General features: G+C 43.1%; 4 protein-coding genes across 10 annotated transcripts in view; 2 read left to right on the forward strand and 2 right to left on the reverse strand.

Moving 5' to 3' along the window:
* ppp4r4 (protein phosphatase 4, regulatory subunit 4) overlaps nucleotides 1-7,544 on the forward strand; it is a 32,815-nt gene extending 25,271 nt beyond the window's left edge. For 2 of the 3 annotated variants that reach the window (XM_062550545.1, XM_062550546.1), the window contains exons 14-25: nucleotides 31-213; nucleotides 649-754; nucleotides 880-1,027; nucleotides 1,639-1,783; nucleotides 2,663-2,701; nucleotides 2,827-2,898; nucleotides 3,633-3,696; nucleotides 4,384-4,464; nucleotides 4,645-4,738; nucleotides 5,321-5,382; nucleotides 6,059-6,224; nucleotides 6,760-7,544. In XM_062550545.1, the coding sequence (XP_062406529.1) occupies nucleotides 31-213; nucleotides 649-754; nucleotides 880-1,027; nucleotides 1,639-1,783; nucleotides 2,663-2,701; nucleotides 2,827-2,898; nucleotides 3,633-3,696; nucleotides 4,384-4,464; nucleotides 4,645-4,738; nucleotides 5,321-5,382; nucleotides 6,059-6,224; nucleotides 6,760-6,805 (1,206 nt within the window). In that variant the 3' untranslated portion in view covers nucleotides 6,806-7,544. The remainder of the gene's footprint in view (nucleotides 1-30; nucleotides 214-648; nucleotides 755-879; nucleotides 1,028-1,638; nucleotides 1,784-2,662; nucleotides 2,702-2,826; nucleotides 2,899-3,632; nucleotides 3,697-4,383; nucleotides 4,465-4,644; nucleotides 4,739-5,320; nucleotides 5,383-6,058; nucleotides 6,225-6,759) is intronic. The other variant, XM_062550547.1, reaches the window with a different exon arrangement.
* Nucleotides 7,545-7,656: 112 nt separating this feature from the next.
* On the reverse strand, nucleotides 7,657-12,594 carry serpina10a (serpin peptidase inhibitor, clade A (alpha-1 antiproteinase, antitrypsin), member 10a). 5 transcript variants are annotated; one of them, XM_062550548.1, is made up of 5 exons: nucleotides 12,450-12,594; nucleotides 10,404-11,031; nucleotides 9,376-9,649; nucleotides 8,912-9,059; nucleotides 7,657-8,257 (listed from the first exon to the last, which is right to left on the reverse strand). In XM_062550548.1, exons 2-5 carry the CDS (start codon nucleotides 10,990-10,992, stop codon nucleotides 8,075-8,077), a joined length of 1,194 nt encoding a protein of 397 aa, XP_062406532.1. In that variant the 5' UTR covers nucleotides 10,993-11,031; nucleotides 12,450-12,594; the 3' UTR covers nucleotides 7,657-8,074. The 5 variants fall into 5 exon arrangements, with proteins under 5 accessions (XP_062406532.1, XP_062406533.1, XP_062406536.1 ...); XM_062550549.1 differs by having other exon boundaries at nucleotides 10,404-11,034; nucleotides 12,450-12,586; XM_062550552.1 differs by having other exon boundaries at nucleotides 10,404-11,008; nucleotides 12,450-12,573.
* Nucleotides 12,595-14,738: 2,144 nt separating this feature from the next.
* On the reverse strand, nucleotides 14,739-16,706 carry prph2lb (peripherin 2-like b). The gene is made up of 3 exons (XM_062551376.1): nucleotides 16,129-16,706; nucleotides 15,357-15,603; nucleotides 14,739-14,999 (listed from the first exon to the last, which is right to left on the reverse strand). The coding sequence occupies exons 1-3, from the start codon at nucleotides 16,704-16,706 to the stop codon at nucleotides 14,739-14,741; spliced, it is 1,086 nt and encodes a 361-aa protein (XP_062407360.1).
* Nucleotides 16,707-19,745: 3,039 nt separating this feature from the next.
* On the forward strand, nucleotides 19,746-23,507 carry tmem179aa (transmembrane protein 179a, genome duplicate A). Its single transcript, XM_062550791.1, has 4 exons — nucleotides 19,746-20,064; nucleotides 20,447-20,584; nucleotides 21,308-21,386; nucleotides 22,387-23,507. The coding sequence occupies exons 1-4, from the start codon at nucleotides 19,763-19,765 to the stop codon at nucleotides 22,564-22,566; spliced, it is 699 nt and encodes a 232-aa protein (XP_062406775.1). The 5' UTR covers nucleotides 19,746-19,762; the 3' UTR covers nucleotides 22,567-23,507.
* The last annotated feature ends 1,047 nt before the right edge of the window (nucleotides 23,508-24,554 follow it).

Consider the following 24,554-nt stretch of genomic DNA (forward strand, 5'->3'; position numbering starts at 1 on the left):
CGGCCTCATCTCTCATGTCTGTGCCCGTAGCTGGTGAACGTGCCCGACCTGGTGCCAGCGCTGGTGGCGGCGGAGCAGAAGGCGGCGTCGTCCCTGCGGTGGCGCGTCCACGAGAGGCTGCTGCACTGCTACGCCTGCCTGCCCCGCGTCGTGCCCGCCGACCAGATCTACTTCCGCTTCCTGCAGAGGATGTTCAACATCATCACCACCAACGTGAGGCCGAGACCTTCATAAAATGCACGCGCGCGCACACACACACACACACACACACACACACACACACACTCTCTGTCTCACACACACACACACACACACACACATAGACACACACACACACACTCTCTCACACACACACACACACACACACTTTCACACACTCTCTCTCTCTCTCACACACACACACGCGCACACACACACACACACACACACACACACACACTCGGCTTCAAATGTGCTGTAAATGTCCATTTACTTGAATACATTCAAATGCTCATACATAATACAAGCAGTTATATACAACCACTTCCACATATGGATAGACTACTTGTTTATGACAAACTCATAAACACATTATTACTTGACTATGAATATGGTCATGTGTGGGCCAGCATTGCTACAATATCCTGATGAAATCTCTTGTATGTCTAGAATGTTCTGCCGGTCCAGAGAGAGGCTGCAAGGACGCTTTGTGTGTTTCTTCGTTACAATCGCAAGCAGGAGCAACGGCAAGAGATCCTCACCAAGATCATGCAGGGTAATTTTGAGAGTTTAAGCGTGTACTTTTGATGTAACCCTCAAGCGCACACACTTTTAAATACTGTTGCATTATGGCCACATGATGTGCTTGTGTGTGGACCATCTCTTTTTTTTATTCTCTAGAACTTGGCCAGGGCAGAAGCTACTGGAACCGGCTGCGGTATCTCGACCTGTGTGAGATCGCTATGGAGCTCTTTTCAAAGTCCTACTTCTGCAAGAACTTCCTGATCCAGGCCCTAGAGCTGGTCAGCGACCCTGTGGCCAACGTCAGGTAGGAAAGGGCCAATGTCACCGCTGGTAGTGTAGGGTTCAATTACCAGCTTCCGCCGTTGTTTCCTTGAGCAAGGCACTCAACCTCTAGTTGGTCCGGGGACAATGGCCCTCAAACGAATACGAATAAATACGAAAACGTTATTGTCCACAGATTGTGAAAATTTGCCTTCGGTTTCACCAATACAAGGATACATGAAAGACAGGACATTACAAACAGTGCATAGCCAAGACAGCAAGACAGACAAACACAGTCAATACATTCCATGAAAAAGCATTTCACTGGTTGGCTTTACAAAAGTATTAAAACATTTATGTAAATGAATCCACTGAAAAAAGCTGTCTAGCTGTACTTTAATGATTAACAATGATTATTTTGTACTAAAACTGTTGTTGTTGTTGTTGTTGTGGTTGTTGTTGTTGCTTTGCACAATTATAACAGCACCTTTGTGCAGGAATAGCCCTAGAGATACCCGTATCTGTAATGATCTGAATCTCTAATTCAGTTCCAGTCTAACTGTAGCACTGGGACTCTAGCTATAGGCTGCTCTGTCCTGGCTGTGGCTGAGCGTGGCGCTGCGCTGCGCTGCTCTGCTCTGCTGTGCCCTGCAGGTATAAGCTGTGCCACATGCTGCCCAGGCTGCGCTCCACCATCCGGCTGCCCGCCGACAAGCACCTGCTCCAGCAGCTGGAGTTCTGCGTGCGGAAGCTGCTGTGCCGCGAGAAGGACAAGGACGTGGTGGCCACCATCCGCAAGGTACGCCACGGCAACTTATGGCCACCAGACAGTCAACACTTATTTGTCCAATGTGGCTCAAAACTGTTAAGTTAGACAGAGTGCTAGGCATTGCTAGAATGTAATGTTTAATGTGGGGGGCTAATTAGGTAACATACCAGGAGTTACTCCCCTGCAACTTCCACTGAAAAAAACCTCAGTCAACACTTAGACTACTCACAAAAAAGTCAGGGATGTTCGGCTTTTGGGAGAAATTTGTTGGCATTTGTTTCAACAAATTGTTTGAGATAAGGAAATCACCATTGCATGCTTCTACTTGGATGCCCTACTTTCATGATTTTTCACTGTAGCTATGAACTTTATCGCTAAAGCCAGATATCCCTAACTTTTGTGTGTGGTGTATTTGTCTAACTAGAATGTAGTGTTTAATGTGGGAGGCTAAATTAAGTAGCATACCACGAGTTACTCCTCTGCAACTTCCACGGGAAAACCTCACACATGCACATTCCTCAATGATTGAGTGGCTGTGTGTGAGGACCCGTATCCTAAGGTCTGATACCAAGGACTGTGCCTTGGTATAGTAAACAAGGTGTATCAATTTATTTTTATGGTATTTTGGTTTTGGTTGGAAATCCACATTATTGCCGTGAAAGACTTGCCTTACTTTAAAACTTAAATGAGGTGTGGAATTATTTAGTACAAAGATTATAAGGTCTTGAGGTTATGACATGAATGATGTGGATGAAGGTTTAATAGGCATTCAGACACCACTCAGGACAGAGTTGCTTATTTATTGGTGTGAAACATGGCACCATGGCTTTGTGGTTCATGATGGAGAGACCCCATCAGCTCAGATTAAAAAGCTACGTTCATGTCCTTGTTCTTTTCTCCTGCTTTCAGATAGTGCTAGAGTTGGACAAGATGGAAATCACTGAACCGGTTAGTATTGTGTATGTGTTTGAGAGAGCCATATGTTGTCTACACTCCAAGACTTTCATTTCCATCCTCTATACATCTGTAAATGGATATTATTTATTTGAAAAGCCCACTATATTCTTTTCTAGTACCACAAACGGCACGAAAGAGATCTGCTGGACCAGAAGAAGGAGAAGGAGGAGGCTCTGCTGCTGGAGATGGTATGACAGGAACTTTCTGGATGCTCTAATTATTCTTTTAGGGTTGTTTTTCTTCCAGTTTTTTTGTTTAAACCCTCACTAAAATGGAGGTGATGGTAAAGACGTGTCCAGGTTGTGAAAACCGGTTTGGCTATGCTAGTAAATGTTTTTGGACGAAAGAGCTTTTGGAAAGAGCCCATGATGTCGGACTTAACCACCAAATGTCTTTGCTGGGATAATGTTGTGTAGTTTTGGCAGCAAAACAACAGACTGAGCGCAGAAGCAGGCTAAATGAAGTAGTTTGAAACACTGAGAGGCAGTGTGTCGGTTCAAATATGCTGGTGTTTTATATGCCCGTGTTTTACAAATTGTCCATATATTTCCAATTTGCAACATACATCTTGCATGTCTGTATCACCCCTACACAAACAACTTAAAAGGAAAATATAATGGCTTGATAGATGCAAGTTGACCCATTATGTTGAGAACACTATGCCTGCATTCAGTGTGTTACGCAACATCTGCTGTGATGAGCTATTCAGAAAAGCTCCTTTTTAAGCACATCTTTCCGCTGAATGTCTGACAGACCACACACGCACACACACGCATGCACACACACACACACACACATACACACACACAGAGAGAGAATCGCTGCTGAAGAAACAGATGGTGCAACCTCTTTGGTCTGCTCACATTTTGAATTTTCTCAAGTGTTATTTTTGGAACGGCTCCTCTCTCTTCCCTGCTCACAGGAAATGCTGGAGCGACAGCAGAGTGAAGCCAAGCTGGTGGGCGAGAAGCACAGCGAAAAGAAACGTGAGTCCAACCACCACCTCAGAGCAGAGACAAGAGGAGAACTACAGTAGCTCTCATCTGGCTCCTGGATTGAGATGAAATGTCTAACTGTGTTTGACATTGTGTCAAGTCCCATTATGTTGAGCTGAAAAAGAGTCGTCCCTTTACAACGCAGCCTGTTACTGGATACAATTGATGTGTCCCTTTCGATTCTGCATAACACCATTTGATGTCTTTTAGAGGTTGTGGGTTGTATTTAAAGACTGTTGGCCTGTTAGTCCAGTGTGACCAGATTCTATGTTTTGTTATACGCCTTGAGACGACTGTGTGGAGGTTTGGTCTAAATTGCTGTGGAATGAGTTTGCATGCGTAGTGCTTTTGGAACACCCTCAGTCAATCCAGTGCCCTAACGACGGCGAAGCTTTAACGAGCAGCTTTGGTTCAAGCTGAAATGGACGGCAGTGAATGGTGCTTTTGTGAAGTGGTGGCGTGTGTGTGAGGAGCTCGAGCTCTGTTACACCTCGACTCGCTCCACTCACAATACAACATCTTAAATGACTCATCTTCATACATACGCCGTACTCCCTTCACAAACTCACACCTGCTTCCCTGAGGCTAGCAGCCTAGCAGTTCACAGGTGATTTGTCAGAGTTGTGTATTGATTTGAAGTTGCTCTGTTCTGAACCCCACGCCTGATGCCATCTGCAGGAAGAGACAGTAAGACGGGGCTGTCGGGAACTAAAGGAATGTCAGGGTCCACGTCAGGAGCAACGCTATCCACGTCGGCAGGTGAGGAGTGCTATCCTAATCCTATCCCATATTCCGAAATGAATCTTATAGTATCTTAAGCCGACATTCAGAATATTTATGGGAAACATACTTGCTGTTCCAAATACAGACTAGCTCTACTGACTGTGTTCGGGATGAAGATGCAGAGTGTTGTTGGTAATGATGGTTGTGTGTTTCAAGGTAAAGAGATGAGGAAGGCCAAACTAGCCCGGAGTCGATCCCTCAGTAGTCATCCCACCACCCCCAAGATGTCCAACTCTTCAGACAAATCTCTGTAAGCAATGTGTAGCCTCTCCATGCACACAGTGTGCAGTGCAGCTTAAGAACATCCTGCCAAGTCAAATATGTTTTCCAACTGTATGAGTTACATAGCATACTCTAAGGAGAATTATTCAGCAAAATCATGCCATACAAAATTGATATAGGCATATATTTAGCTAATTAATTCATACCACATCGGCTGAATATTAATTCTGGGTAATGACTCATATATTGTGCACTCGAATAGCTATTTTCTGTAATGTACACTGCTGCAATATGAAATAGGCCCATAAAATGTCAAATAGCTCAGTTTATGAGCTCACTGTATGTTCTGCATGGCAGTATGCTTTTTTTTTTTCTCTCGAGCAAAAGCTTTTGGAATCCATGAGAGGGCACTGGTGTGAAGCACCAATACACCGAGTCCCCAGAGCAGAGAGGCATTCAGCTGCTTTTCCACACTCATAACAGGAAGGCTAAGGCTTTCCTATTAGTTAGTTATTAATGAGAGAGAGAGAGAGAGAGGGAGAGAGAGAGGGAGATAGAGAGAGAGAGAGAGAGAGAGAGAGCTCATTGTTGTTGTCCTACTTCTTTTCAGAAAAGTGAAAGAGTCTGGAAGCTGTCCTGGGTCTGGAAAAAGCTCCATGCTAGCAGTGAATGGTAAATGCATTTATTTATTTATTTATTTTTAAAATAAAATGTCTGGTGACCTCTGTGTAACGTATGACATTAAGAATAGATGACTGTCACCCCAGGCCAGATCAGACTTGTTTAGAATATCAATCCTCTTGCAAATGCAAGATAGCCTGGCTAGCGCCTACCACTTCTTTAATGAGACGTGGTCTGGCAACCGGATGTTCATTTTCTCGTATTTGAAAAAATGCCCAGATACGTTCATTGGGCTGTCTATCAAATGCATCTGTGCATAGCTCATCATCATCTTACTTCCCCCCCGTTCTGTGATTGGTCCCCTATGTCAGGCAAAAATTAGGGCGGTAGTTGCCTTAGCAACGTGAATGAAATCACCGCGCAAGGCAGGATGGGAACACCCAGGCTAATTGCAAGACCCAATTTCTTACAATTTCCAGGATAGATTCCTATTCCTAAAAACATTCCTCTCCTGGGGTGATTTCAGAGTGCACATGAGACTAGATGTCTGAACTAAGCAAATGAAGTCACAATTTAAACTGAGATCACTGTCATGATTAGGCTGCCAGGTAAATGACAACAGAACAAGCCTGCAAAGAACAACCCTCTGTCAATCACTCCACTCCATATCTCTCTCTCTCTCTCTCCATCTCTCTCTCTCTCTCTCTCTCTCTCTCACGGGCCACAGATGACACGATGCGGCCTCACCACTACAGCGTGGCGTCCTCGTCGTCCTCCATGTCCCCGACCCCGTCCACCTCCTCCATGCCCGTCCTCATCCGCAGCAACACGTCCAGCTCCGTGGATCACCGCGGCAACGGGGGCAAGGACACGCAGTCCAGGAAGCTCTCCATGTGCGTCACGTACAGCAGGTTTCATAACGACTTATGTGAAATGGACAGCTGTTGGTCAGATTTTGCATGCCATCGGATTGAAAACTGTGCTTTTATCCAAAGTTTGTAAGTTATATTCTGAGTGCCATTGTCCTCGGAGCAAGTCGCGACCTTGCTCAAGGGCACAACGGCGGAAGCTGGGTATTGAACCTACAACTTTTCAGGCTACTACATGCTAGCCCAGCTCCTTAGCCACTGCATTAGCAGCACTCCTACAGCCTCCATCAGATTAACCCACCACAGGGGGGCAATACAGTACAATTCAATTGCAGTGGCTTTTATGTCACTATGCTAGCCTGAGTATTGTTGATGAGGGGAGTGGAGAGTGTTCATAAAATGCAGCTATCCATTTCATACACTGTGAGACATTGGTCATTGAGCTACTTGGTAGAGCGTTTAGAATAGAACAGTATTTGAATGAGAAAGTAGGAAGGAGTAAGTAGTAGGAGTTACTAAAGTATTAGCCAGTAATACTTCCATCTCTGTTTTCTCATAGTCAAAGAAAATCCAACTCTTTCGGAATGCAGTCTGGGAGGGAATGATCGGGACAGCTGCTGAAGGTGCTGGAAAAGATTTCTGCCTCCCCTGTCCCGTCATGTCACGAGACAGGAACCTAGTGGCCAATACATCCCCCAGTTGGAGCTTCATGTCATCTTGCGTCACATCCATGCCCGCCCCCCCACCCACCCTCCACTCTAAAGGGATGCTGGAGAAAACGGACTGACACACAGACCCAGCTGTGTTAAACGAAGAGAGCGAGAGAGAGAGAAAGAGAGTGTGAGGGGGAACGGGGAATATCAGAGGTGTTTTAAAAGTTTTATTTTTCAGCGCGCCAAACAAAACAGTTTGACATTGATCCATCTCTGCCTTACTCAACAAATGTTTGTAACATTTGTTTGACAAGGAAATGGAAAAAAAAAATGGAAAGAAATGTGACAGAGCGTCGTGTGCGGAGGAGCAAATGGATGTATTTTATTTATTGGCTCATTTGATTTTTTTTTCTTGTATTATAGCATGCTTTGCAAAATCTTTTTCTTCTTTGTTTTATATTTCCTAGTCGGGTAAGAAGAACAAAACGACAGAAAAAGAGGAAAAAAAATAACAGCTCCATGTTCATTTTTATGAGTCGTATCGCCTTGCTGACACCACAGCACTTCTATGAGTTCCAGAACTTTTCCCTTCTCGACCAATGAGATTGTTGCCTGGTGTTCCGCGACATCAGAGTGATTCACGCCCACACCACACACCACCCAATCAATAAACAGAAGACCCCTCGCTGAATACTGTATGTGTCACCTTCCTAATGAACGGTCTACACACACACACACACACACAAGACACGGTTATCTTTAGAAAAGGTGCTTGTACTGAGAAGCATGACCTCACCAACAGGTTCGTTCCACCAAATCTTTTATTTATTTTTTTGTTCTGAATGTGGAATTCAACACACACATTCCAGGACCACATTTAAATAGCACATCAGTTCTCATTATTCAATCTGGTTGTCCGAAAGCATCATATAAACTGAGCAGGAGTTTGAATAGTGAACAATACAAAGCTCTTAACACACATATAATGATGTACAGTATGTGAAATGCAGGAATAATAACACTATTATGTATAGTGTCTAGTTTTGCAACATGTATAGATCAATCAGCCTGCTAACACTGGAAGTAGACAAAGGTCAATACTGAATATGCATACAGCATGTAAGTTACTTAGGTAATATGTTACAGCCCAGGTTTACAGTGTGCGCATTTGTTATGACTAATAGTTTAGTACAGTGTGACGTGAGCCAGCATCTCATGCATTCAGTTCTTGGTGGGGTCGACCACTCTTCCTACGAGGAGCAGGTTCTTGGTGGGCTCGTGGTAGATGAGGAAGAGGAAGGGTCTGTTGATGGTGAGTCGCGGAGGCAAGCTGCCGGTGTCTACAGGGGCTGAGTCTGGATCTGACCCGGTCTCGTCCACCTCGATGGCAGTTTTCTGCACAACCTAGGGGGGTAGGGGAAAGTGGTTAGTTATTGCAGGATAATAACAGCATGACAGCAGTCATTCATTCTCAATCAGTCAGTCACTTTTTCTCTCTTTTCCCATTGCCATTCCCCACATGTTCTTTTCTGATAAACCTTTTGATACACTTTTAAGTCAATCTACCTGCATAAAAATACAAATATAATCTTTGATGCACATCTAATTCAAATATGTGCTAGTATATATTTTTTGTTCAATTTCTTCATGTACATTTTCTTCTTTCTGCTTTATTCATTTCCCATTTTATGAATAATAAATGAAATTCTTTCTTTCTTTTTATTATTCCTTCCACCTCTCTTCAGTTACCCCCTTTCAGCTTGCATGTGGCCAGGGCACATATTCCTTTAGACAGGGATCACATTGACCAGCGGCAAGTGGCAGACTTCCTATTGCTATGATTTCCTATTCTATGATTAGCTTTAAAAGGTGTGGGGGTTTTGAACATTCTAACAAAAGATTCCATTCCGCAACAATTCAATGATTATGGTCTGTGCGTTGTGTTACGCTTACCACTGTCGCTTCGTTATTTCCAGAGTGATGAAGGTAGAGAGACACGACGTACGTTTACGTGACACTTTAAAACAACTGAATTATTGTGTAGAGTTACACTGTTACCTCATCCAGCTTCAGGCCCTGGCTCTTGCTGAGGGTGGACAGGTCAGCATTGGCCTGGAACACATCTGGCGCGCCCATGTTGGCCAGGGCCATCTTTAGGGAGTAGGACTGCTGGAGAGAGAAGCGTGGCAGCTGGACCTCCAGTCTCCTGTGTGGGCAAATACACACAAGCCTCTTCAGAGTAAGCAAGCCCATCACAATCACAACTCGCTGGCAAATAGAGAAGGATGCCTTATAAATAATGACCTGCTACTTTCACAGACTAACTCCCACCACAAGGGTAGTCTACTCTTTGAGCTGATCACGGATCAGTGGGGCAAATAAAGGTCAAGGCTACTAAGGCCTGTGGATAGACTCTGATGACTAGCCTGTGACTGAACCAATCTATCGACCCACAATATTGTGAGTAACCCTATAGGAACGTCCACGCCACCAAATCGTACACAAACACAAAATGCACTCACGTTCTCTTCAGCTTCTTCAACCAGTCCAGGTATGTTTTGGCATACAGTTCGTCATCTATGGAGGTGATGTCCACACCTTCATCGGGGTAAATGACAAGCATGGCTGCCCCTCCTGAGCTGGGCAGTTTGAGAATGCCCACTTTGAGATCGGGGTCATATGCCAGGTGGTATTTATCGGAGCGGAACATCATGGGCACCTGAGCGATGTGGTACTTGTCGATGTAGAAGCGCTCTTCCTGGGTGAAGCTGGCGTTGAAAGGGAGAACCCACTGGCCTATCATAAGCAAGAGATGAGGAGAAGAGGCTTCTGTTATTATGTAATTTAATTTTCTTTTTTTTTTATTTATTTTTTAAATATATATCTATGTATGTGTGTGTGTGTGTGTGTGTAGCACTGTTCTGCTAACAAATCCTTGACAGTCATACCAGGAAGCCTGGCTCTCTTATGTAAAAAAAACCTTTTAGATTTAGGATAAAGTTAGAGGGCGGATGTATTATCCTGCACTGGCCTAGTATGTAACCAATTGTGTCTGAGGTGGCACAGCTTGCCGTAAAACCATCAGAGGCGTGTGTATGAGGGATGAGATGAAGGACCGTCAGATTAGATTATTAGATTAATTCTGTGTGAAAGACCCCACCCTTGAATAGGACACATATGTATGAGGGAGACCTGTGTGTGTGTGTGTGTCTGGTTGAGTGCTCTTTGGCATCACAGTCAGGGTGCAGATTACATATCCAGTTGACCGAGGTATACAAATCCTCCCTCTCTTTGCTTAAAAGACTATAGATGCAAAATGGCTGCAAGGTTCAAGGTTCAAGTGTATTTAAGTTTAACTGTACACGAGCGCACCACATTTTTTCCATACATCTGTATTTTACTGAAATTCTGCATATCACTGAAGAGGAAACTGTACAAAGACACTTTACTCAAATCTAGTGTAAACGGTGACAGCATACTGTAAACAGTCATGACTGTCCATGCTCACCCTAAATCAGTGACCTAAATCAGTGACCTTTTGACCTCTCACCTTTGAAGAAGGCAGCATTGACCAACATCAGCTGCGTGTTGACGTCCATGGTTGGAGACACCACCTCTCGGATCTTCTCCCCGGTCTTGGTGCGGAAGTAGTCATTTACCGTGGTCGAGGCAGCCTGTGGTTTACTGAAGTCGACATTCTGCGCTTCTGTCTGGAAGAACTGCTTCACCCGATTTTTTAACTCCTCCTCCACTGCGACCTGCTGCGCGGCGAACAGCGCCGTGCCCTGGTCGTACCGGATGGCGGCGCCCTTCTCCAAGTCTGCCTGGAGGCTCTGCAGGAGCTGGGGGAGACTGTCGGGAGCGTCGGCCTTCTGCAGCGGGCCCAGCTGCAGGGTGCCGAGGAGCTGCTCGCGCGTCTGGGCCCCGGCGCCCTCGGCCAAGGCGGCCAGGCCCAGCGTCAGGCTCAAGGGCGACACCACCACGTTCCCGTCGGTGCTGCCAGCAACTTTGCGGTACAGACTGGTACCGAATTCAGCATTCTGTAGGGCGAGCTCATCTTCGGGGGTCTGGGCGACCGAGCTCACAGCCAGGAGTGCAGCGCCCAGCAGCAGGTGGAGGGCAGCCATGTTAGCCCACATCCGCTTGGCAATTAGGCTGATGGAGGCAGGAGAGACAGACTACTGGGACACACCAAAGAGAGCATAAGAGCTAATGGAATAAAGCTGCTCTTGCTGTCAGAGGTCATGTTTCATTTATGTGAACATGAGTATCCACACAACAGGGTATTCACTGACTATGTCTATTTTGTGGGCATGTGGTAATGCCACTGAGAGCAGTCATTGATCCAAATTCTGTCAAATAATACTTTCTTTAAAAGAAAATGTGTATATGATAGATATAATATGACAGATCCAGTAAATCACAATTCATTCCTGACAATCAAGATTCCACCCCTTGCCTTGCGATTGAGCAAAGAGATGACCAGCATATAAGGGACCATCTGAGGGATGACCAGCATATCAACATAGTATGGACTGAACACTTACATGTAAGTGATCAGAAGGAGTATAGCTGAAAGTAACAGGCCCTGTCCTGAACCCAGTCCTGTCTGTGGGAGAGGTTTTACAAAAATGTAGGCCCACTTATTCAGGGGCTACGTTAGTCAACCCCCCTGCTCCAAAGCCGGCTGTAGTGGTTAGAAGAAGGACTTTGCTCACTCTGTGTTGTTTAATGAAGCAAAGTGCAAGTGTACATTTGTGTTGGTTACCGACACTGAGGCACTTTTGTCGGTTAACCATCAGACTGCAGATTGATTATATTTAGGGTGCTCTGGGCTTCATGTAATCTACTGCAAATTTAATGGACCTGAGACATAAGAATATGGTAACATTGTGAAAACAAAAACAGAAAAAATATCGATATAAAAAGAAAGTGGAGGTGTGAGAAGCAAAGACTAATTTGCAAAAAAAGAGAAAACAATATTCAGTGTCAGTGGTCTGCAAGTATAGGACTATGCTTGCCTAATTATTTCCATTTTTACACACGCCTAGTTATACCCATCATCATACACAGTAAAATGTCAACATCTTAGTCTAATGAACTCGCTAGCAAAGGGAGAATGGCTGCCCAATAATGACTTGCTACTTTCAGAGTAACTCCATCACAACAGTAGTCTACTCTTTGAGCTGATCACGGATCAGTGAGCCAAATAAAGGCCTAGGCTATTGGGCCTATGTGGATAGGCTCTGATGACCAAAAGCCCGTGACTTGGTCAATCCAACACTGTCAAGATCTAATGTCATCACACTAGATAGAAACGACTTCTAAAGGTACCGTTATGTAATGTGCGGCGACAGCCTCTGAATTTCCTCTTTTTTTTTACCAACTGAATGACAATTCGGTGAAGATAGGATATGACATCTTGAAACAATATGTTTACCCGTCGAATTATCTATGTATGAAAGAGGAAATTTCATCCGAGACTCAATTCGGTTTTACAACCGCACCTAGAAGCTATAATGAACCGATATCAGCATTTCTGAAAAGCACAACACCTACGGTAGCCTAGTCTTAATAATATGAAGAAAATGCCTACCTTGATCAAGAGAATGGGTTCCGGGCGCGGTCCGCTCAAAATAAAACAGTGGTCTACAATATACGCAGCTACATCCTTTGCATCTCGCTCATCTGACCATTGATGAGGGAGAGTCTAAACAATCTACGCAAACACCGTTGGGTACGTGCAGTTCGTGATGTATTGGTATTCGCGAAGGTTCTTGCGTCATATTGCGCATGGGCTATGAGGGTCAATTTACTGATTATAGGCTACTTTGTCTGCAAGGGATTTCTATTTTATTTGCTGAACCTAAACAAACTACAGTCTACTTACATTATAGGCTATAAATACACCAGCTTATCAAATGTGCAAAGAATCTAGCCATATGAAAAGGATTTACCTGGCACTACATATAACAAGGATTTACCTGGCACTACAACTACATTAAATAGTTGCATAGGTTCCTTTCTAATAGCTTGCATATGATGTGACAATGGCAAAACAATATTTTCATTGACTCATATGCCTTCTTCATATGATGGAAAACAAGTGGGTGGAATATAGCAGCCACTAGGTGGCAATGAATGCTACTCCTACAAAAACAGGCCTAAAATGGATCACTACTGTAATACAAGTGTACCTCAGATTCTTGCAGTAATAACATTTAACACTTCTGCACTTAATTAAACACAGCGAGAATAGAATAGTCAGTGCAGTTTTTAGGTTGTGTGTTCAGCGAGCTAACAGGCCGACAATTTCAGGTAGGATCCTAAAACCTATGCTGTTTTATGCTTAAAAATCGAGGTCAACCGCATTGGCAGAGGTAGCCCATGTGTCATCTCTGGTCGCAGGATGTGTAATTGGATGTATGGCTCTTCGATGGATTGAGACCTAAGTGCAGGGAATCTCCTTAACCCAAGGATTACGCTGTTGATGTAGTAGAGTATATGTGGACACCTTTTCAATCAATCAAGACGAGAAAAAAGCAAGAATACCTAACTGAGACAAATGTATTTTTTTTTATGAGGGTTGTATTTTTAGTTTGACACTTATGGTTTAGTTGGAGTTAGGCCAGATAGTCTAAATGAAAAGAAACTATACTCATCAAGTCAGAAAGAGAAACCATGGAAGAATAAATGCACTACAAAATGAATGTTGGTAGATACAGGCCTTGATGTTACAATTCCAGTTCTTTATTTATGCACATCTTTAGTATATTCCTTTGAGGGATCTCATAAAAAGAATGTACAAGACAATCATAAAACATGTTTTTGATACAGAAAATACAAAAGAAGCATTCAAGATATCCGTTTCAGCCCTGTATAGTAGACTTTTCTTGACCCAGGGAACATACCATGTTTGGTATAATCTACACCAATAACTTAGGTAAGCACAGTCCAAGTCATAGTGTGATTTTTATGAATGCTGACATGATGTTCAATTGTAATGAAACACTACTGTAAGTTGCCACCTCTTAGTGAACCGTTAGTTAGCTTAATTATGTTGAAAACCCTAGCCTTCATAGTCGTGATTTCACAAAAAGGGTCAAGATAGCATACAATTATTGACTTACTTACTTTTTAAGTATCCTTGATCACTAACAGGCCAAGTCAAAACATAACTGAAGCAAGGCTTTAAAATGTACAGATTTAAAAACAACTCAACATTTTGTACATTTGGTGATTTTTTATTCAGAAAAAAATATAACCTGTTGTACTGTATAATTACAGAGCCAATAAAATCTGTATGAATGGTTACTTCAGTAAAAGATAAATTGTGTTGATAGTGAACAATATATTCTATTCAATTATGGTAGTATCTCTTTGTACTCAAAGGCACAGAGAAAGAAAGCCGATTTTAAGAAAAGTTACATAGAGTATGTTCTGAGGAAGAGTACTCTCTTATGATTGTCTTTAAGGATGTCCTGTGAATCTTTCAGGAGCGGAGGCACAAGTGAAAGTAACGTGACTTACTTCTACAGTACCTTGCCAAGTGTTCCTTTTAGACGCACTTGTTTGTGATCAATTCAATTACAGGCAAAACGATAAAGTTCAGGCAAGTGATTGAGTTGAATGTACAGAATATGAAATGCTTTCACATCTTATGGACTATTACAACTCTTTCTCTCTCCCTTGTCAAGATAACGTAGACACTAACTTAATGTAAAAGAAAAGGCAGCTGCAATTGTTCAATGCTGTGACTCCTCCTGCGTTAGCTGCAGAAATGAAAAGGAAATGTTCATGATGGTTGCAATCATGACTCCACTTTTCCCCATGGTCTTACTGCCAAACGACAGGTCCACATACTTTAAACTTTTACCGAAATAGCTCATTTTGGGAGAGGTATCTGCCTTGAGGGCCCTGTCTCCTGAATATTCTGTCCAGGGTCAATGCTGGGCACATCAATGTTTGGGTCGTCTCCTACGTGGCAGCATTTGCCCAGATTCTTGATTACGTTGAAGTTGTAGCGAGCTGTTTCTGACAGGCTGTTTTCCAGGATCCAACCGTCAGACTCAGAGTCGGGGTCCCCAAGCTGCACAACGTTCTCCATCGCCGTCTGGAGGTAGCGGACCCCCGTGAGAACAAAAAGCTGGGAGGCATGAAGAACACAGACGACTTGGTTAAGACCCAAGAACCCATTCACTTGCCGTGTCACTTCGTGTTAGTAAGAACAGAACATGCAAGTGTATATTGCATGCCCTTCTACAGTTAAATAATGCCCTAAAAGTTTATACTGTCACAGCTTAAATTGTAGCATTTTTTTGTGTGTAAAATATGAATTGTATATAATAATGGATAACTTTAGGCACAGGATTCAGTAATCTATAATGATCTAAAATGTAAACGTCAAACACCCTTACACTATTTACTCATTCCGTTTTCAATAAAACCCTAGAAATTAAATGAATTAAGACATCTATCTTAGCCAACAGGAGTGTTGAAGCACCTCGAAGAGCCAGATGGTGATAACGATGATGGCGATGGACTGCATGATGTTGGTGTAGTACTCCAGCAGGGCCTGGCGGCAGCCCTTCTGCCACAGGTTGAGCTCCTCTGTCTGGTAGTCGTAGTTGTGGTGGGCCGAGTTGTTGGTGACCTGGTGCTGGATGCAGGGCCGCGGCGAGAACGTGTTGCAGCAGCTGAAGGGGACGCTGTCCATCAAGTACTTCCCCTGGATGTTGCTCCTCAGGCGGCTACAGAATGGAGAGGACAACAGCGCACATGTATGAATGGGATGAATAAGGAGAAAGAGAGAGACAGGGGAGGGGAGACTGAATCAAGACAATATCAAGAGCTTCAGTCAGTTTTGTTTGAGACACCCAGTCATTTCTAAAAATAGCGCATGATTTAATCATAAATTGGAGAGAAATAACTTTGCTCATTCTCCATGAAGAACAATTTGGAGCGTTACATTTTCCATATTCTATCAAATATCTTCATACAGTCCACTAAATTAAATAATAAAGTTTGAGACCATCTTGAAAGGTCTCAGCTTGAAAATTATGATAAATGGAATAGATAGGGCTAAATATTTCCTTTATACAAGGGCTGTTCACTAGATTGTTATTACAGGTACCAACAGAAGTGATTGATAGATTCTGAAGAAGTCCTTCAGGAACTGTTTTCAGACACCCAGCCAAAATAGCCATCTGTCTACATGACCTAAGTAAGACTTTTGCCCCAAAGGATTATGGGTGTTGTTGTTTTTGTCAACTTACTCAACCACCTCACTCTTGCTCATGTCCAGGTAGCGGTTGCTGATCCACTGTATATGGAACCAGTCACGGTAGCCCCCATTTCCGCAGCACTGAAACTCGAGCTGCAGCATGTCAACGGTGCGCTTCAGGTAGCACCTCCCGGGTATGTCCGTGTCCTTGTAGTAGCGCATAGCGTTGTGCAGCCCCTGGTAGAGGGATCTCTCCAACTCGTGATGCATGAAGCAGCACATCAACGCTCCTACCAGGATGCAGAACGTGAAGAAGAACGTGCAGATGATGTAGGGGAGCATGATGAGCTTCCAGCGCAGGAACTTGGTTGTGTCCACGCAGTCGTAGCAGATTTTGCCGCCCAGGAAGTTGATGCCGCACGCACACAGGCCCACGCCTATCAGCATGTTGGGGACGGGGTGGATGTCGTCGGACATCACCTCCTGCCGCTTGAGGATCTCCACCTTCAGGAAGAGTCCCAGGCTGAACAGGGTGACACCTGTGATCACCGACACCCAGTTCAGCACCCAGAGCACCTGTGCCAGCTTGTCCCGCTTGGTCTTGGTGAATGTCACCTTGAGGACAGCCATCTTGTTGAGGAAGGACAGGGGGTGAAGATCACAGAAAAACTGCTCTTGCCACCTGAAGCACCCAGGGGTTGGGCGGAGAGGTCAAAGTTGAAAGGAGGAGATGGTTCAGGGATTTTGATCAGGGACAGGAAAGGGGCTGGGGGAAGGGGAGAGATTGTTTTTTAGAGAACCTCATAAGAGGCTTAGTCCTGGGGTATTTTTACACGGGCAAGACGTTGGCCGCAGCAGCGAAAAGACAACAACAGTCCTGAAATCAAGATGGAGAAAACCATTTACTGAGACATTTTGAGGGTGTGTTCAACAACAGCACACTATTTGTACTGGAGCCCTGTCATGAACTTATGACCTTGGAGTAACAACCTAGCAGCTTAACTGTTTGTAACAGTAGAAAAATCCAGATTACTACACCACATATGTTGCCAAATCCAATTGCATGGAACAACGATGCTAATTTTCAGATATAAGAAAATAAATTAGGCATAGGCTACCACTGAACTCTCACTCCTTGCTACTTACTCAGTACTGCTAGTCAAGCTTATGTCGCAACCAACCAGGCCCTTACCTGTTCTTGTATTGTGCTCACATGGTCCAGTATGGGAGGGAATTAAGTCCAGTTATCTGTATTTGTGAGACATCTCTGAAATATTTCCCCAAACGCCATTTTTCAATGAAGCTAATGGATGATGGTGCCAGAGAAGGCTCCTCGTCCTGTCACCACTCTCTAACACTCTATCTAATCTCTTTATCTCACAGAATTAGTGAGACACGCCCTATGTCACTGGACCAATCACAACTGGGGATTCAGGGACCCCTTTCCTCTCTTCCTTCTCTTATTAGTGGTTCCCCCTGATAAAGTTATTAGGTGATTTTTATCCACTTAGCAGACAGGTATGTCCAAGTATGATTGACTTAAGCATAATGCAGTGCTTCGATGTTTCTTTAGATACATGATGAATGGATTTTCTACATCTATGAAGTGATTCTCAATTTGAAGAACAATTTCAGCAACAGGTGATCATTCTCCCTGTCTTCTAGTGCACATGAAACCAACCATCTTTTTGGGGCCTGTCCACAGAGTGTGTACATTAGGAGTGACCATATGTGGTCTGTCTCGTCTAATCCGTACACACGCACCTCTTTAGCCAGACAATACCAGCAGCACAGCTGGGCGCAACGCCAGCTGACCTTGTCTCCGTCTAATACCTGTAGTAGACCTACAGTATCGCACGAGATCTATCATGGAAACAGACCTGGTAGATTAATGACTGTAAAAATCCACAGACTAGGGGCTACTGTTCATGGATAGATCATAGATAAATGCTTTATTGTTCCTGAAAGTTGTGTTGCAAAAGCTATCTATATAATAATCAGAAAGACTCATTTATTATACATGCACATAACATACTGTAGATGTGAGGTTAAGGAGACACTTACAGTAGGCTATAGGCAACATACTAAAATAAAATAAAAATAAAAGGCCACATCAAGAAGACACATAAATATAACTGTGCACCAAGTTAAATCACAGATTGACTTTGCACTGATGGAAATGCATATTCTGAATTTGCTAAAAAAGAAAAAAAACTATAGGCCTACACTGCCAGTAAAATTAAAATTACATCAAAACAATCGGAAATACAATGTAAATCTTGTATTGTAAATGACAGATTAGCAAGAATATCTACTCTTAAAACAAATGTGCCAGAAACTACACAAACTGTGTTGTCCATAATAAAACAACAAAAGTTGTGTTATTTTCAACACATTTGTTGTAAGAGTGTTATAAGCATGCTCACATATCTGCAAACATGCATCCTGTGTTCTATGGGCACATTGAAGTGTTTGCAAATCCGGATTTATCATTTTAAAAGGCTATTTCAGACTATAAAAGACCTTGGCTTTTGCAATTGTGTTATCACAGCTGAAAGCTGCTGACCTGAGTAACAATTTAACAAAGCAATGCAACAAGCCTTCTTTAGATGAGTTGATACCTGGAGCATCAGCTACTGTGGCTTTGATTTAAGGAACACAATGGGCGAAAACACAGAACTTTCCTCTGAAACGTAGAGACTTACCAACCTACTCTTGTTCTGTGAAATGATGACTTCCATGAGAGTGATAAGCGAGAAACTGAAGATCTCATACCATGCTGTGCTCCTTCACAGAAAGAGTTATCCAAATTAGAGGGTGGAGCGCACAACAAGAGGACAACTATTAGTGTCCACTTTGAGAAACAGATGCCTCAGAGGTCCTAAACTGACAGCTTCAGTCAATAGTAGGCCTATACCTGCAAAACGCCAATTTCAATATTAACAGAAGAGGTGAAGAGCTCAACTGACATAGCAACTTTCACTTATATTGCAAGTAGCCTAATATTTGAACAGCAACGCATTCCTCATGGCCTATCCTATAGGCTTCTGGTGAGAATGTTTTGGACTGGAGGATTAGGGTTTTGGTGCAGGCGTCTCAGGTCAACAGCAGGGGGCACGATAGGCAAACACAAACAAACACTTTTCAGTTTAACCCGCATATGATGCATGATGGAACGTGTCGCATGTGCAACTGTTTTAAGTAAAGATAGATGAGATAAAGAAGAGGACATTTTAAAAACGAAACAGGTATGTAGCCTAGTTCATGAAAATGACATACCTACATTTTGATTGGAAACATACCCTTCACCAAAAGTAGGCTAATAGCTCTCAGACTGAATGCTTAGGTCAAAACCACAGATATGTCATTCAATAAACTTTAAATAAAAACCAAGGAATAATGGTTAGACCACGGGGCTTTGTTTAATAGTTTAATAAGATAGAAATGTACATTTAGGCTATTACTAAATAAATTATAGGCTAGCTTACAAAGATGCAACATGATTACGGGAGATCATCAAATGAAAATGATTGTTTTCTTAAATAGAAGTTAAGAGAATGTTTATTTATTTATTTGCAAAATCGGGGGCTTCATACAGCTGCTTGAGGATGTAATGATGTTGGTGCTGTTTCCAGCTTTTTGATATTGCGCATGCGCTCTTGTGTTTGGCAATAAATGGAGGAGAGATGGCCCTTGACAATTTTCTCTTTGGCCAGTGCATCCTCTATTTTTTGGCATTCCTTTTTGGCTTCATTGCCGTTGTGCCTCTCTCGGAAAACGGCGATGACTTCCAGGGAAAATGCCTGCTGTTCACTCAGGGAATGTGGCAGAACGAGAATATGACGGTGGGGAAGCAGCGGTTCATGGTGGAGGAATGGGGTCCGGAGACATCCTGCCGTTTCATCACATTCGTCGGCATCGTCTCGCTCATTCTATCTGCGGTGCAGGCATGGCGAACCCTGTTCTTCCTCTGCAAAGGCCAGGATGAGTGAGTGACTTGACTTGTCATGATATACGAAATGTCGTTAAAGTTAGGCTGATCGCCCTGCGATAGTTTATTTATAGGGAACAGATGTCCATGTTGAACAGAAGCTATAGCCAACACGATTTACATATCCTGCCATGTCTTTCGTTCCCTTCGAGGATGTCATTTTCACCTGAGAAAAAAAAAACGTCGCATAAAAGTAATGAAATATAAAACAAAAACAGATTAACCACATACGGTGTATCCAATCAACCTATATTTTCATCTTTGGGTTCCCAATGTTCTGACCTATTGCAATTCTGAGCATCGATATGAGCAGAACGGGTTAATGGAACCCTAAGGGTGATGATCATGCTAGTAAATTTATCCTCTTTTTCTCCCTCAGTTCATTCTTCCATGCGTTCCTCAACCTGCTGCTCAGCTCACTGGTAGTGTTTGTAGTGTTCGTGGCCAGCACCATTTCCAGCGTGGGTTTCAGCTCCTGGTGTGATGCCATCACTGAGAATGGAGCTATGCCAAGCAGGTGGGTTGTGTGTTCTCAATACAACACCATACAGCACCATACAGCACCGTACAACCTCAATGCAGGCACAGAAGACACAAGCACAGTAGGCCTATAACAGATAGTAGGCCACAGTATAGTAGCCTACAGTAATTATAGAATTCCAGCTGTTGCTATTTGTGTTTGCATTTTAAATGTAGGCCTACTTATAAGTTGTTTATAAAGACAGACTGTACTGTAAATGAAGGCTGTGACCACTGAGTGTCATCTACATGTAATGGCTGGACGTGGTCTTTACTTTTTCGGTTGTTCAGAGCTTACTCCACTCCTCATCTCTTTTTCCCTATAAAACATATCTGATCATGACCCATATCCTCATTTCAGAGGGGATCCATATGAGATCCTTCAACATGCTTAATAGCAGACTATGTTACGAAAACCCTTCTGCTCACTGTTATTTATATAATGTAATTGGGTGGTGTGGCAATTTGCATTGAGTGTCTTATTTTTCACATGCTGCAATACATGAATTATAAATGCACACTATGCATGCATATTCTGAGAAATTAATTCAGCTTCAAACAAATATGCATTGACATTGACGACATTCAAATTTGACCTCAAACTAGTGGATATAGCATTTTGTGTATTGTGAGTAAAGTTTGGAACTTTGGGAATGTCTGCCAAACAAACTGTAATTGACCTGAATACTGTAGAGTTACTTTGAGTTTGACTTTTGTGCAGCTGTGAGGACCTGCAGGACACTGATCTGGAACTGGGTCTGGACAACTCCTCCTTCTACGACCAGTTTGCCATTGCACAAGTAAGCTGCCCCAGCATAAGATGTGACCGAGCTCTCCGTTTGGGTGTTACATTTGAATGCTGATTCTCTGTGCATCATGGCACAGATAGTATTGTACAGTTCTTAGGAGAGCTCAGATGTGAAATCCATTCCGTACCACAAGAGGAAGAAAATAAACTCTTCTTGAAAATTTATCTAAGGCACAGAGAGTATTGTTAAAAGTAACGGGAAGTAACTGGAAAGTATAATTCACAAGTCCAAGCCAAAAAAGTCAGAACCAAGACCTAGTGTCAAGATAACTCTACAGGAAGCAAGCTCCTAGGGAAGGGAAAGGCTCACTAAACTGTTCTCTACAAGGACACAGCTGAGTGTTTTCCTTCTCAGTTACCTTATCTCCGAAAAGAAACACCCCATGCTGTGGGGTTACAGTGGATAAAGGACAGGTGAGTGTTCAGTTAGCACACACTCACAGCTGGTGACTACAGAAGGCCTGGAGTAGAGCGCCCTCTGCTGGTCGCTGAAACAAACTACAGGTTGTGGATGAATAAATGGCACAAATGTTGCTATACCCAGAGTAAATCAAAGAGGTAAACAATGGCTGGGATTTTATTTTCATTGTAATTCAAAGGATAGCATAGTTAATTGTCTTTTGTTTTTTTCACCAGCACATAATACCTAGCAGTAGAGATTACAACGAGATGTGCAGTAGAGTACAGGCTTAATATCCATTACAATATGATGATGAATGGTCTGAAGAGTATTCTGCACAAATGAGTAGGCCCGTAATATGCAATGTTTTATGTGTATAATATCTCATTCTGTTTGTATACCCTTTCAACAAGAAAAACAAAAACAATGCCTCTGTTTTGTTCTCAAACTAATTCCGCTACAGTAAGATAACATATGGAATGTTCAAACAGAAACCTTGTGGGAACAAATGATACAGATATTGGAACTCTCTTGAAACAGTCCATATTGTCATGCTCGTTGAGTGCATCCGTTTGTCTCCTTTGTTTCGCAGTTCGGCTTGTGGTCAGCCTGGCTGACGTGGCTGGGCATCACCGTGCTGGCCTTCCTGAAGGTCTACCACAACCATCGCCAGCAGGACCTCCTGGACAGCCTGGTCCAGGAGAAAGAGCTTCTGCTCGGACGCTCGCTTCGCCGCGGCTCCGACATGGAGGAGAAGAACGCCCTGATCTGAGCGCGTGTGGCAGCCCAGCCCCAAAGAGCTTCCCCCTCTTCCATTGAGATTTCTTCCCGCCACGCACTCCCCCCTTCCCCCCTCCCCCCTCCTCCCCATGGCTAGTGTAGGCCATGATCAGTAATCAGAGGCCCATTGAAAGAGCACCCCATATCCCCCCCCTCTCTCTACAGCCACTTCGTTAATTAACCACAACCACATTGATTATAGAATGAGTTAACTACACTAATGAATTTCCTATTGGATCAGTTGTTATTTGTCGTAGCTTGCATGATTTCTAGTCAGTTTATAGGCACTAAGGGAAGGGGTCACTAAGCAGTAGTAAAATCAACCTGGAGAAAAATATTTTTTTTTCTTTTCCCTAAATTTTAGTCATATATTTAACCTGCACATTGTGGTAGAAAGCAAATTGGCGTACAAATGGTTTTTATTATGGTGCACTTGTCAAGGGTGCCAGTCTTCCATATTTTGCTCCCAAAAATCATTAATCGTTATTCATACCATCCCAAACTCCCGTCTTACATCTAATATATCCGCATCTTATGTACCACAATTAGTTTGCCATATGTAGACCTATCAGAACCTGCCATATGTACTGTATATGCCAACAAGCTGTAAGGATCTCTTTGTTCCAATTGTCGTTCCAATATAATGGGAACATTTAGATACGTACTCTACAGTATTGCATGACTACAGCGGGTTTGCTCATTCAGCCTCGACATCTGTATTCAAAATAAGCGCAGGGTTTACAAGAATGGTGGAACTGGCATGGATGCAACGTGAGGGAAATAGGCAGGTCACAATAAGGGAAAACTGTTGTCTTATCAGTCACAATGAAATGCTTACGTGAGGTCTCTCGTCTGTGTGTATGCCACAAGACTATGTTCCAGAAAGAAACTGCCAAGTGTGATAATGGATCATTAAAGACTTTTGAAGAAAGACTTACATGTCTCTAGATGTTTCATTCTCTTGCGTTGATTTAATTTAGATCAAAATAAATCCTGAATTTAGTCTTTCAAAGATGAAGGCTTTGAAGTTATACTTTGAAGAATGGCTGCATCATGCATGTATGTATCTGAGACATATTACATTTATATCACCTGTGGGATATTTGTATGCTAAATATTTTGGTCGTGGTGATCAATTGAAAAATGAGCCGTCAACCATGAGGTTAACACCTTGGTCAATAATCATGACCTTTTGGTCCACACTCACAAATCACCCCAACCACCTACATGTGATGTCCCATGTCTGTGTTCAGACCATGTAATCTTAGAACTGAGCTCTGAATCTCACCAAGCAGCTTGGCAGCAACTATTGTGTTATACTGCCATCTTGTGGTCAGAAATGAGAGGAACATACAACACAAAGACTAATGAAACCTCCATTGAGCTGTTATTGTAAGACAATGTATGTGGAAATGTACACTTAGTACTCTGAAGTGGAATCATTTATTATGACATAAGGTGTGTCCGTGAAAATATCCAGGAAAAAAAAACAAACAGTAAACTACCCGGGCTCAGATTGACCTTTTGGAGTGTGCAAGCAGACCTTGTGAATGTGATATCAAGGACATATTTTATGGGGAGTCAACAGAGATGATGGGAACCTATAGGTTGGCAGAAGAGATTTCCAGAAGTCGCCCCACACCCCCCGCACCCCCCCAACCAGAAGCCTCATATTTATACAGGTTCCTCTCCACTGAGAGAGAAACTGGGGGATAGTAAAAGATTCTTAGTGGTTCATAACCTCTATCTGAGGAACAGGACCAGTGGGCTGTTAAATTTTACCAGGCAGAAAATGAATTCTGTTTTCTAACACCTTGCTTGCCACTTAACAACCCCTGAGGATCCCCCACCATTTTACATGTAAGTAGTTTAAGAGCTGCAAAATGGCCCCTGTCCACATAAACATGACGGTGTGTCGACATGGAAGGACTCAGTCGAATTTAAGTCAGCTGAAACCTCCATCGCTACTGGCTGTGAAAA

Source organism: Sardina pilchardus, chromosome 12 (genome assembly GCF_963854185.1).
Source record: "Sardina pilchardus chromosome 12, fSarPil1.1, whole genome shotgun sequence".
NCBI classification, from domain to species: domain Eukaryota; kingdom Metazoa; phylum Chordata; class Actinopteri; order Clupeiformes; family Clupeidae; genus Sardina; species Sardina pilchardus.

What these genes read in the sequence shown, in the direction of transcription:
- serpina10a (XM_062550548.1), bottom strand. Translation starts at nt 10,992, where the DNA reads ATGTGGGCTAACATGGCTGCCCTCCACCTGCTGCTGGGCGCTGCACTC. An exon ending in CAATGCTGCCTTCTTCAAAG is followed by an intron (nt 9,650 to 10,403) that starts GTGAGAGGTCAA and finishes TGCTTATGATAG; the next exon opens with GCCAGTGGGTTCTCCCTTTC. An exon ending in AGGGCCTGAAGCTGGATGAG is followed by an intron (nt 8,258 to 8,911) that starts GTAACAGTGTAA and finishes CTACCCCCCTAG; the next exon opens with GTTGTGCAGAAAACTGCCAT.
- tmem179aa (XM_062550791.1), top strand. Translation starts at nt 19,763, where the DNA reads ATGGCCCTTGACAATTTTCTCTTTGGCCAGTGCATCCTCTATTTTTTG. An exon ending in CTCTGCAAAGGCCAGGATGA is followed by an intron (nt 20,065 to 20,446) that starts GTGAGTGACTTG and finishes TTTCTCCCTCAG; the next exon opens with TTCATTCTTCCATGCGTTCC. An exon ending in AATGGAGCTATGCCAAGCAG is followed by an intron (nt 20,585 to 21,307) that starts GTGGGTTGTGTG and finishes ACTTTTGTGCAG; the next exon opens with CTGTGAGGACCTGCAGGACA.
- prph2lb (XM_062551376.1), bottom strand. Translation starts at nt 16,706, where the DNA reads ATGGCTGTCCTCAAGGTGACATTCACCAAGACCAAGCGGGACAAGCTG. An exon ending in AGCAAGAGTGAGGTGGTTGA is followed by an intron (nt 15,604 to 16,128) that starts GTAAGTTGACAA and finishes TCCATTCTGTAG; the next exon opens with CCGCCTGAGGAGCAACATCC. An exon ending in TCACCATCTGGCTCTTCGAG is followed by an intron (nt 15,000 to 15,356) that starts GTGCTTCAACAC and finishes CATGCCTCCCAG; the next exon opens with CTTTTTGTTCTCACGGGGGT.